At 42.8% G+C, this 12,899-nt stretch overlaps 1 protein-coding gene across 1 annotated transcript in view; it reads left to right on the top strand.

Annotated features, from left to right (window-relative positions):
* The window catches only part of CWC22 (CWC22 spliceosome associated protein), a 172,071-nt gene extending 165,156 nt beyond the window's left edge, over positions 1-6,915 (top strand). Inside the window, exon 19 of the mRNA XM_077448115.1 lies at positions 6,513-6,915. Coding sequence (XP_077304241.1) covers positions 6,513-6,730 — 218 coding nt within the window. The 3' untranslated portion in view covers positions 6,731-6,915. The remainder of the gene's footprint in view (positions 1-6,512) is intronic.
* Positions 6,916-12,899: the final 5,984 nt, after the last annotated feature.

The raw sequence follows: 12,899 nt of genomic DNA, 5'->3' as shown, positions 1-12,899 counted from the left end.
TGGCCTTTTGTGTCTTCCATTTTCTAATTATTGCTCCCACAGTTGATTTCTTCACACCAAGCTGCTTGCCTATTGCAGTTTCAGGCTTCCCAGCCTGGTGCAGGTCTACAATTTTGTTTCTGGTGTCGTTCGACAGCTCTTTGGTCTTCACCATAGTGGAGTTTGGAGTGTGACTGTTTGAAGTTGTGGACAGGTGTCTTTTATACTGATGACAAGTTCAAACTGGTGCCATTAATACAGATAATGAGTGGAGGACAGAGGAGCCTCTTAAAAAAGAAGATACAGGTCTGTGAGAGCCAGAAATATTGCTTGTTTGTAGGTGAACAAATTCTTATTTTCCACCATAATTTCCAAATAAATTCTTTCAAAAGTCAGACAATGTGATTGTCTGGATTTGCTTCCACATTTTGTCTATCATAGTTGAGTTATACCTATGATGACAATTACAGGCCTCTCTCATCTTTTTAAGTGGGAGAACTTGCACAATTGGTGGCTGACTAAATACTTTTTTGCCCCACTGTATAACATTGTAGTGCTTAGAATATGTTTGACCCAAAACATAGACAGCTTCTTTTAAAAGGTAAGTTCACCTTTACAGAAAAATCTGTAAGGTGAACTTACACAGGAGCCCCGTAGCTGCTGACAATTTTTATATATGGTCACTTATTTGTCCAAGGATCGAACACCATCCTCACCTGAGCCGATTCTTCAAACAGCTTCAGGTCCAGGTGCTGGCATCTTAACTAAGAGAAACCGGTAGTGAAGCTTTGCGACTTCACAGCCGGCTTTCCACTGGGCTGCACTTTGTGAATGGCCCTGCAGTCTTCTGGGACCTGCGATGTGTCCAAGAAGGCTCCTTGGGAGAGGAACAAACTGCCGCTTGGATCAGCATGGTCCAGCCAGTAGTAGTGAGCATATATACTGGCTAAATTCTGCCACCTTAACCTCCTGCAACATCTCCAGAATTGAACCCTTCCGGACACCACAAAGCAACTTATTCACTCCTTGATTATTTCCCACCTTGACTACTGCAACTCTCTCCTTAATGCCCTACCCTTAAGCAGGCTATCCCCCTCTTCATTCTATTATGAATTCTGCTGCTAGACGAATACACCTCACTAACCGATCCATGACTGCTGCTCCTCTCTGCCAATCCCTTCACCGCCCCCACCCCACCCCACCCCACCATGTAAAATTCAAAATGCTAACCATAACATACAAGGCCACTCACAACATCACCTCCATCTACATCACCAACCTCATCTGCAGATATCGCCCAAATTGTCCCCTTCGCTCCTCCCAGGACCTCCTGCTTTCTCTCTCCCTTGCTTGCCTTAAAGACTTCTCCAGAGCCTCTCCCATCCTCATCAGCCCCTACCCTGTCCACCTTTAGGAGATCCCTGAAAACTCATTTATTCAGGGAAGCCTATACCATGCCCACTTAACTGTACCCAAGCCACCCCCATCAAATCATTCTCTGTAGCTATTACTGTTTGTACCTCCCCCTCCCTTTAGAATGTAAGCTCTATGAGCAGGGCCATCCTGTACTTTTTGTATTGAACTGTACTGTAATTGTGTCCCCCCCCCCCCCCTATACATTGTAAAGCGCTGTGTAAACTGTTGGCACTATATTAATCGTGTATAATAATAATATTTTAAAGGAGTTTTCCACTCTTTAGGAAAACTTTAAAAATATACCCTTGTGGACCACCAGCTACACAATGTTTCCTCTTCCAGTGGCTAGTTAAACTTTTTCATCCGCCGTGCCTCTCCTGTAGTTAGGTCTCCTAAGCTCTGAGCCCCACTCGCCTGTTTCAGCCAATATGATGGCTGGGTAGGGCAGTGGTCTAGTTTTGCATGTTCCATTTACTTCATGTGATAAAGAATGCAGTAGGTGAGGTAAGGCACCTTTGTTTATGTTTGTGGGTAAAGGGGCGATGGCTAAAAACTCTGGAATGAGTATCTCATCACTATAATGAGTGTGTGCTTCTCAGATGTAAAATATTGATCATAGTAGATGTAACTTCAGATTAAAAATGTATTCGTTGTTTCCTGAAAGAATAAAATAATATATGCTTGTAGAAATATGTGGGCTCCTGCAGCTGGGGCAAAGAGAGACAATGTCAGAACTGCCTCTGTAGGCACTTTTCCATCTGTGCTTGCTAAAAATGGTACTACTTTTGTACTGCATACATATATTACTATTAACAGCATTGGCAATTTTAAAAAGTGCTTTCTCAGTCTAATTCATAGATCACCATGGCTTTTATACAGATTGTTTAGAGAGCAGATGATAAAACAGCATGAACTTCTGTATTTAGGGGATCTTGCTGATCTGAGATTAATTTGATTTATAACAACAGTGCAGTAGTAGACACAAGGCTTGGTAATTATAATATACTGCAGTGGTGGTGGGGGGATCGAGGGTTATTTAATGCCTGCATTGTGGATGTTGTCTGGTAAAGGAGCTCCAGCCAGATAATTGCTTGCTATGACAGCTCTCCTGTAAACAAAACCATTGTTTGGGGCTACCGAGAAATTGTTCTTTGCTTTGAAGATTGCCTGGCATCACATACAGCTGTAAATTTTTTGTATTTGTACTCACTACTAATACTCATATGAGTAATGTGTTCTTTGTTGGTCCAGAAATCTATATCTTGTTTTAAATCTCAAGAAAGATTTACTCTGTAATGACAAAACTATATAAGATTGCCCCATGGTGGTCATTTTTAGTAGATAATTTGACAGCGGTTCAGCTCAGATGATGCTAGAATAATGAAACACATTGATTTATAGCCTTCAAAAGGTTACAGCTGGTAAATAAAGGAGCTCCGTGGTTTAGGGATTTGTTTTAATGTCTGACTGGCTGTTGTGCCGTTCTTTCAGTACATGCATTTTTGGCCATGGTGGCTATTTACATAGACTAATCATATACTGGAGGATTATTCAGAAAACCGTTTATGAAGAGGTTTGCCAAAATCAATCCAAAAGATGTCAAGTACATCGGTGCTGTTTACAACAGGCATTTACAAATCATCACTTCTATCACCAAAAAAAAAAAACATATATAATAAAGTTGCATTTAAAATGTTCCTTTTAGGCCTGAAAATATTCTAATTCCCTTACGCACATATATTCAAAATAGACAAATTCTAGACTAAAAAGGAGGTAGTTTCAAATTTTTATGTTGCACATTCTGTCATGCCTACCTATCATAAAAAAACATTTGCAGGAAGGCACATGTGTACTATACAGTATTTTACTTAACGTGTTTTGGGTTGAATATGGCAAGCCTCTTCATAACTTTAATTTCTCAACAATCTGCCAGTATGTGATTTATTTATGTAAATATGTGATGGCTAAAAATGCATGCTAATTTTTCTCTCCTCCAATTTAAAAACCTTTACAGTTAGTCGGTTTAGAGGTAACCTTAAATGATGACCCTAGTATTATTCTAATCACTCTGACCTGCACAGTTATAACCAGTATGTATTATTCAATCACTGTTTACTTGAAAATGTCCTAGGTGTGAACATGTATTGTGTGCATTGGGGGGGTCCTTTTAATTTTTTTCCCTTTTTTTTTTTTTTTGCTATCACTGAGAGGCCCGTGTGTTCTAGTATGTTTACATGAACCATCATGTAGAGAAATCAGAGGTCTGTTAGACCCCTGATGTCTCTCCTGTTTCAAACCAATTGATTGTAGACAGCAGTTTTTTATGGGTTTGGATAGAGTAAAAGGATTAGAACCCCAGTTGGGTTTTTTGTTTCTATCCAGGTCTCCTTTTCAGACCTTTACTCCCACATACATCTGTCCTGCTGAGACTATGGTTTCATCAGACAGAAAGTGATGGAAAAGTGATCTGCAACCAGGACAGAGACCGAAATAAAAATCCATCAGGGATTCTAACCTTCAACTCAGCCAGTTCCTGCCTGCCCACAGTACATTTACTATGAGGGGCTGGCATGGGCAAGCAGGATCACGTAAACATGTTATCAGCTGGGGGGCATGCTGCGCACGGCTTCCACGACAGCTGTGTCCACCAGACAGAGGATTGCAGCTCCCGGTAGTACATGATCACTATAGGATCATGTGGCCACAATGTAAACACAGCTGTTATGATGAATGGATTTTATTCATAATAGTTGGGCATAATATTGTGATGCTGTGATTGGCCAACAGCTATCACATTGTACCTAGGACAATCATAGCACCATGTATCATGTGATAGCCCTGGGCCAATCACAGCTGTTAAGAATGTAACCCAATCATGATAGTTCAAAACATTTATGACAGTTAAACCCCCCGAACACTGAACTACTCTACCTTTTTCTTTTTTTACACACTATTTATTACCAGTCAGTATCCCTGAATACTGCATAATTAGTTATGTGATAACGCTGTACTGCACTAGTGACAGTTTGTTAAAAAAATACAAATAAAATACAGTTGACAGGTAGAGTCTCTGCTTTACATGATAGTCTAAACTTTTGAGGCAATTCTTTTTGCCCAGTTTCACTGAAGACTGCTTTGATACAATATTCTGTTTTCATGGGCTAAGTTGATTCTATCACTGCACAGAGTGATTCCTCTTTCATCAAGCACTAGATTGTCCCTGGCCTGTGGCTCTGGAGTCTGGGAAATCCTTTCTTTTCTTCATTTGGAGGATCCTCATGACAGATGCCAGCTTGTTTGGGGAGGTGTCATAGGCACCCTGTTAGTGCAGGGGACATGGCTGTCTGAGGAGTCATCTCTCCTGATAAACATCCTAGAACTTTGGGCAATTTGGTGGTCTTTACAGCTGTGTGCTATCTTACTGGAAGATCATCCAATCCAAATTCAGTCAGACAGTGTACATCAATCATCAGGGAGCAACCAGACTTTGCAGGCAAGTTAGATTGGATCCTGTCCTGAGCAGAACTTCTTGTTCCAGCCTTGTCAGGTGTGTACATTCCAGGTGCTGACAATTGTCAGACAGATTTCTCAACCTGCAGTACCTGGAGAGACCACCAGGTAAATGGTGTCCTAGGACATGTGTCACATATGGCGGACTTTGGACGTGGACCTCATAGCCTGCAGGTTTAACAAGAAATTGGACAAGTTTGCCTCCAGAAAAAGGAATTGTCTGTAGTAGAAAGCGGTTTCCCTAGCTTGGCATGCTTGCCCACCCTCCTCCAAGAAAAAAGTGATCACTGCAGCAGAGTGGGTGCTCATTTACAGTGAGACTAGAGGATGAAAAACTGTATTCTGTGTAGAAACAATTTTTATTGGGGCAGAAAATAGGGATTGGGCACATTTCGCTTAACCCATACCTCTAAAAAGTCATAATACCCAATGGTGCAAACGGGGCCTTTATTTTGTGCTCCACTAGACACCATACTAGCCATTAAGAACTTTAGTTCTTAGAACATTAAGTACTTAAGTATGTTATTTAAAAATATGGTTTAAGGCCTCTTTCACATAACCGATCCGTTCAGGTCTGCCTGTCAGGTTTTTTTAGGCGGACCTGAATGGATGCTCCATAGAGGTCTATGGCGTGTCGGATGTCAGCGGTGACATGTCCGCTGACATCCGACCCGATTCGAAAAGTGTGACGGAAAAAACGATTTTTCCATCCGTCATCGGATCGGGCGACGACGGACTCTGCGGTCCGTCATCATTCGAACCTCCAATAGGGGAGATCGTCGCTCTGACGGGTCCATGCCCTGCACAGTGTGCAGAGACGGAGCTGTCATCTTCCTGCTCAGCGGGGATTGCCCCGTCGATCCCCACTTAGCAAGCGGATGTCCCCCGGGCGGATCATCACCGATCCATCCTGCGTGTAAGAGCCCTAAGGGAGCTTGTTAATCATGGGCAGGTGATAGGTAGATCACACCCCTTGGTTGCTGACACAATCCACTGCCCCACTGACACATCCGCTGTTCTACTGACACTGTCTGCTGCTCTACTTACTGATACTGTCCACTTTTAAGGTGTAGTGTAAGTATATATTTTTAGAGTGACATTTACTTTATTATGTTTTTTATAACTTTTCCTTACTATTTAGTAAGGCCTTGCTAGTTCATTTCTTTTTTTTTTTTTTTTAAAGTGTGTCAAACCCCAGTGATCTTTGATCTCTTTCATGTTGTTCAGGTGGATCGCCACCTCTCAAGGGTTGTCTAGCCCTGGTCTGTGGCCCTGTGATGTTTCTACATGATTAAAACTGCTAAATCCTGCAATTTGTTTTGTTTATAATTTGTGATCATGCCTGAAGCCAACAGTCAAATTACTGCTTGATATGTGAAGTGGGTTTTATTATTTTATTGTATCTGCTAAATTGCAGTAGTTTTCCATAGTTACCTGTAATTGTCAGGACCTATGCAGGTCTTTTTCCTTTTCTTATTTTTTTTCCCCTTTCCTTTTGCTTTTCTTTCCGGCCCATTTTGTTCTTGACCATTTTTTATCGTTAATCATATTTTTTTGGTAATTTTATTATTTGTTGTGTTAATTTTTTATATATTTTTTCCCTTCAGATGTTTCGAGGAAAAAGAAAAGGGCATCAAGAAAGGAGAACGAAAAGACCTCAAAGAGGGACAGAAGTACAGAACAGCCTCACAAATCCGGTTCAAGGAATGAACACCACAAAGAGAGGCATAAAGAAAAAAAACTCTACAAAGATAATCTCAGTGATAGAGGCTCAAGCAAATCAGACAAAAAGTCTGATAAGCACACAAAAAGATCGCATAGATGATCTTTTTTGTATTTTTAATGACACTTTTTTTTTTTTTTAAGCACAAAATGCTGTTGGAGGTTGGATGCCATTAACGGACCATACTAATAAGCAGAAGCTGTATTTTAACAGCTGTGGCGTTAAATGTATGCTTTTATGTTGTGGACCTATATTTTCATGTCTTGATTAAAACAAATTTTTTAAGAGTTGGTATTCTCTTTCAGAATTGTAGTTGGTTGATTTAGGACAACTTAAGACTGAACTCCAGGCAAAACTGCCAAATACACTTAGGGGGGCTGTTTTACTTGCCAAAACATTTAATTTCTATCCATCCAGTCCAGAAATGTGCGCAGGCCCATCACACAGCACAGTAGGTCTGTCGACACCACTTTCTCTGTTACTGTTTTAGTCTCTAGAAGGAATACAGTTTCTTCACTCTACCCCCAGCCTGAAGACAGGACAGTAAAAGAGCAGCAGCTGACTGATTATTCTCTTGCTTTGGGCATCATTGTAAAACACATGATCCAGTTCACTCCAGTAGGGGGAAAAAATAATTTCCAGATTCCCCAGCAGGCAATCTCGATATTCCTTGGATCAACTACCCCTGGTGTTATTACCACCACTTTTTTTTTTTTTTTTAATCAGATTTGACTTCGAAAAGATTTCTTCATTCTTAAAAACAAACAAGACATACAGAATACGCCATGCAGGGCCTCAAGAGAAACAACATAATAGCAACACTTTGGCGCATACAGACAAAATAATAGGCACATGGGTGATTACAGTAATAGAGTGGCATCAACCAGAGGCTAATATTTATTGAAAAACATCAATAAGGAATAATGGCATATAACCCTATACATGTGCACCAATGCTTAGAACCAAAGAGAGAGAGCCTACCCCAGTGTGAGACACACAAACTCAAGCCAAATTGCATCAGACTTCCTAATTGAGTTTCTAGAAAATACTTATGTTTTTCATCGGAGATGAGCTTAAAGTCGGATATCATAGGAGATAAGCTTATTAAGGTCGGAGATAAAGTAGGAGGGTGTGTGGAGGTTCAGTTAGGGGAGTTTGTCTATGAGCCCCAAAAAGAGCATACCGTATATACTCGAGTATAGGTCGATCCGAATATAAGCCGAGGCCTCTAATTTACCACAAAAAAAATGGGAAAACGTATTGACTTGTGTATAAGCCGAGGATGAGACATGCCCGTCCATCCCTGTGTGTCCGTCCATCCCTGTGTGTCCGTCCATCCCTGTGTGTCCTTCCATCCCTGTGTGTGCAGCCTTGTGTGTCCAGCCTACCTGTGTCCCGAGCCTGTGTGCTTCTGCACATACGGCGGCCATGCCAGGATCGCCGCACCTCTTCTCGTCTGACAGACGGCGGCCATTCCACTGTTCAAAAGCCGCGCCTCCGTCTGTGATAGGCGGAACACTCAATTTCCCAGCAGTCTGTGTTCCGCCTATCACGGACATCCTCTCATCCTCGTCCGTAGTATGAGGATGAGCGGATGTCCGTGATAGGCGGACCACTGACTGCTGGGAAATTGAGTGTTCCGCCTATCACAGACAGGGAGGCACGGCTTTTGAATAGTTGAATGGCCGCCGTCTGTCTGCTCGACACGCTGATCGGGTAGACAGACGGCGGTGACTCGAGTATAAGCCGAGGGGGGCACTTTCAGCCTCAAAAAAGAGGCTGAAAATCTCGGCTTATACTCGAGTATATACGGTAGGTGTTTATGTGAATGTAAACAAGACTTTACTATCACATAAGAGGAGTCGTCAGGGTAGCCCAGTAGGCATCCAATTGGTTCAACAGGAATATTCACCCATTAAGTGTACCCACCACCTCTTCCCCAGAGATAGGGCCAATATCCTGCTCCCTTGTTACCCTGGAAAGGATAGGGGAACTTCAGTAGAAATGTATTTAGCAAAGCCACATACATATCATAAATAAGACCCGTGGTAGAGGTTGCGTGTACTATTTTGTCCAGAATAAGTGTGGGAGAAAAAGGCACTACAGCTGAGGGAAATTGGGCTCATAACGCATGACACGGCAGAAGAAATTTATCAAACCACCTTGGATGTAGGGAGAAAGCTGTACCTCTAAATATTAATATCCAGCTATATTATGTGCTCTTACTGTGAGGAAGCCTTTCTGTATGTAGAGGTTAAATCTCTCTTCCTCCATAAAGAGTGTCCCCTTGTCCTCTGTGATGACCTGAAAGTGTATAACTCTACAACAATTTCACTTTATGGACCAAATGGTATTTGTTCATGTTAATTCAGTTCAGCTAATCTTTCCTCAAGCTGCTTGCTGCGGGGCACTCAACAGGAGGGAGGAGCTCCAGCCAGAGACCCGAGAAGAGGAGACTCTTGGCTGCTCTGTGCAAAACCAACTACACAGAGCAGGTAAGTATATGTTTGTTATTTTAATTGAAAAAATAAAAACTTGACTTTACAATCACTTTATGCATAGAATTGCCAAACTCATTATATACTCCTGGACTAAAAATCGAATAACATTATTATTTATGGTATTAAGGTTTGAACATGCACTACGGACAGATTTAGCCGCTGTGATATATAACATGTTTATAAATCCATGTTTCAGTAAATATTGCTTTTTGACAAACAAGTGCAACTTTAAAATATAAAAGAAACCTGTAAACTCTGTTGACTGTAATGCCATTGCACGTATTACCTGAATATATTACCAACATGAAATATTAAGAAAAAAAAAGAAAAGCCTTTTTCTTTTTTTTTCAGCAGCTTAGATGTCCCCTATTTATTCTTACGTGGTAGTGCAGTGCTAATTTTTATGTCAAATTTCGATTTAGTTTTAGTCGGTCTTTGACTAAAATGTCATTTTAGTTTTATTCGTATTTTAGTCATCTGAATTTTTTTAGTTTTAGTTGTAATTTAGTCTACTAAAATCTCCAGTACAAATGCTAGCTTTGTTAAGTTTGTCAAAATTAACACTGTTCATAGCTGAGCTCCTCCAAAGTTATAAATGGACAACTTTGTGCAAAAAAAGAAAAAAAATGCGTTTTCATTTTCTTTCCACATTTTCCAAAAAGCTGTGGAAAAAAATGAAATTCAAAAGACTAATTATGCCTCATAGAGTATACATTGGTGTGTTTACTTTTCAAAATGGGGTAATTTTTTGGGCGTCTCTATTGTCCTGGTGCTCGAGGGCTTTCAAAAGTGTGATAGTTTGTCAGAAAATTAGATATGGCGTCTATGTTCCTAGAACGCCTGAAGGTGCTACTTGCATGCTTGGCCTCTCCCTGTGGTCGGACTGTGTAAAAGTCTCATCCATGTGGTATCGCTATACTCAGGAGGAGTAGCAGAATGTATTTTGGGGTGTAATTTGTGGCATGCACATGCCATGTGAGAGAAATAACCTGTTAATATGACAACTTAAAAAAACTCACCATGTCTCTTACTGGATACTTTGGAATGTCTACCATCCAGAAAAAAATAAGGGGTCATTTAGGGGGTATTTGTATTGTCCTGGCTTGTTTGTGTCTCAAGAGATGTCTAGCTGTCAGTACATCAGGTGTCCTCAATTTTCAATGATTAGCACCATAGCTAATCATTGGGTTATTTTTACCACTAATTTGCAACATTTTATAAAAAATATAGAAAATGCATTTTTTATAAAGTTTTCTTTTTTCACAAAAAAACAAAACAAAAAAAACAGTGGTGATTAACCTCCTCCCGCCCGCCCTATAGCCGAATGACGGCCGTAGAGCAGGCGGGTTCGTCCGGGCGGTCGTCCCTGGACGTCCTTTTGTTTACTTCCGCAATGCGCGCCGCCGGGGGCGCGCATCGCGGAAGTTTTGTATCCGCCGTGTCTCCCGGAGACAGGCGAATACAGATCGCCGTGAACGGCCAATCAAAGCGGCCGTTCACAGCGCGATCGCAGCTGCCAATAGGAGATGATCTCAAATGAGATCATCTCCCATTGCCGTGTCTCTCTCTCCTCACACAGAGACAGCGTGTGAGGAGAGAGAGGATCTGTGAGTGTTACACTGTGAATTCATTACTGTGACTAACATCTGTCAGCCCCAGTGCCAGTGCCACCTGTCAGCCCAGTGCCACCTGCCAGCGCCAGTGCCACCTGCCAGCCCCAGTGCCGCCAGTGCCACCTGCCAGTGCCGTCAGCCCCAGTGCCACCTGCCAGTGCCATCCGTCAGCCCCAGTGCCGTCAGCCCCAGTGCCACCTGCCAGTGCCACCTGCCAGCGCCATTTGCTAGAGCAATTAGCCAGAGCAAATAGCCAGTGCCAGCCCCAGTGCCATCTGCCAGCCACATCTGTCAGTCCCATCTGTCAGCCCCATCTGCCTCCAGTGCCACGTGTCGTCAGTGTCACCTGTGATCAGTGCTGTCAGTGTCACCTGCCACATCAGCGTCGCCTGTCAGTGATGAATAAAAATGTCACAAAGATTGTATTCAGCTGAGGAGGCATATGATATCCTTGCAGCCGACGAGAGCAACGGGGAGGTTTCCGCTTCGGATTCCTCCTCCTATTCAGATTGTGACTCTGACGTGGACTACGAGCCTGTCCTCAGCAGCGGTACCATGACAGCCTCAGAGGAGGAAGATGATAGTCCGCCCGTCAGACGAAGGCGCACTGGTGAGGAGGCGGTACCATCCACCAGCACCGCAGAGCCATCCACCGGAAACCCAGTGCCATCCACCGGCACCACAGTACCTCGGCAAAGGCCACGTACCAGTGGGGTGTCAACTCGGCCCCAAAGGGTTAGGTCCCATGCCAGCCTTCCCTATTCCCTCCAGAACCCCTTGTGGCTTCCTCCTAACTCAGGAGAAGCCAACGTTCCCCCTTTCACTGCCAACCCAGGAGTCCAGGTGGACACACACAATTTTTCCCTGATGGACTTTTTCCACCTAATTTTTACAGAGGACTTGCTTGAATCCATTGTGGTCCAGTCCAACCTATATGCCCAACAATTTATTGAAAGCAACCCAACATCCTCTTATGCCCGTCCCTACGAGTGGAGAGCCCTAACAGTGGAGGAGTTTAAAAAATTTTTGGGCCTCACATTTTGTATGGGACTAAACAATAAAAATGAAATACATGCATATTGGTCATCCCGCCCCATCTATCACATGCCCATCTTTTCCTCAATAATGCCCCGGACCAGATATCTAATGATAATGAGATTCCTACACTTTAATGACAATACCCAGTGCCTTCCCCGGAATGACCCAAATTTTGATAAACTTTACAAAATTCGGCCACTAATAAATTATTTTTCTCAGATTTTCCCCCAGTTGTTTACCCCAGACCAACACATATGTGTGGATGAGTCCCTGATAAAATTTTCTGGCAGGCTGGGGCTAAAGCAATTTATTCCCTCCAAAAGGGCCCGCTATGGAGTGAAGATGTATAAGTTGTGTGACCGAGCCACAGGGTATACATATTCCTTCATGGTATACGAAGGGAAGGACAGCCAGCTACATCCCCCTAATTGCCCCGAATACATCGGATCGAGTGGAAAAGTTGTTTGGGAACTCATAAACCCACTCCTTGAGAAAGGCTACCATCTGTATGTGGACAATTTTTATACCAGTTTACCCCTGTTCCGCAACCTCCATAGAATGCAAATTCCAGCATGTGGCACCGTAAGAACGAACCGGAAGGGCTTTCCTCAAAGCCTCGTCAACAAAAGGCGAAGCGGCGAGTTTACGGAACGAGGAAATTTTGGCTGTGAAGTGGAGGGACAGAAGGGATGTCTACATGCTTTCTTCGATCCACAACAACACTTTTGTTGAGATCACCAGGAGGGATGGCCCAATACAAAAACCCACTTGTATCCATGAGTACAACATGTTCATGGGGGGTGTCGACTTGAACGACCAGATGCTTGAACCCTATCTTGCCACGAGAAGAACATACAAGTGGTATAAAAAAATTTCAATTTCTTTAATTTGGCCATATACAACACGTATGTAATTTATCGTAAGTCCACAGAAAGACCCATACCCTTCCTTGGCTACCAGGAGGAAATCACCACTGCCCTTATATACCCCAACGGCCCACCACAAAACATTCGATCCGATGTAATTAGCAGACTCTGAACGCCACTTTCCTGACAAAATCCCTCCCAGACCAACAGGCCGAAGGCATCAGAAAAAATGTCGGGTGTGCAGCAAACGAGG

Source organism: Lithobates pipiens, unplaced genomic scaffold, assembly GCF_037356315.1.
Source record: "Lithobates pipiens isolate NorthernLeopardFrog02 unplaced genomic scaffold, aLitPip1_a1.2 Scaffold_22, whole genome shotgun sequence".
NCBI lineage: Eukaryota > Metazoa > Chordata > Amphibia > Anura > Ranidae > Lithobates > Lithobates pipiens.
This window is presented reverse-complemented; position numbering and strand designations above follow the sequence as displayed.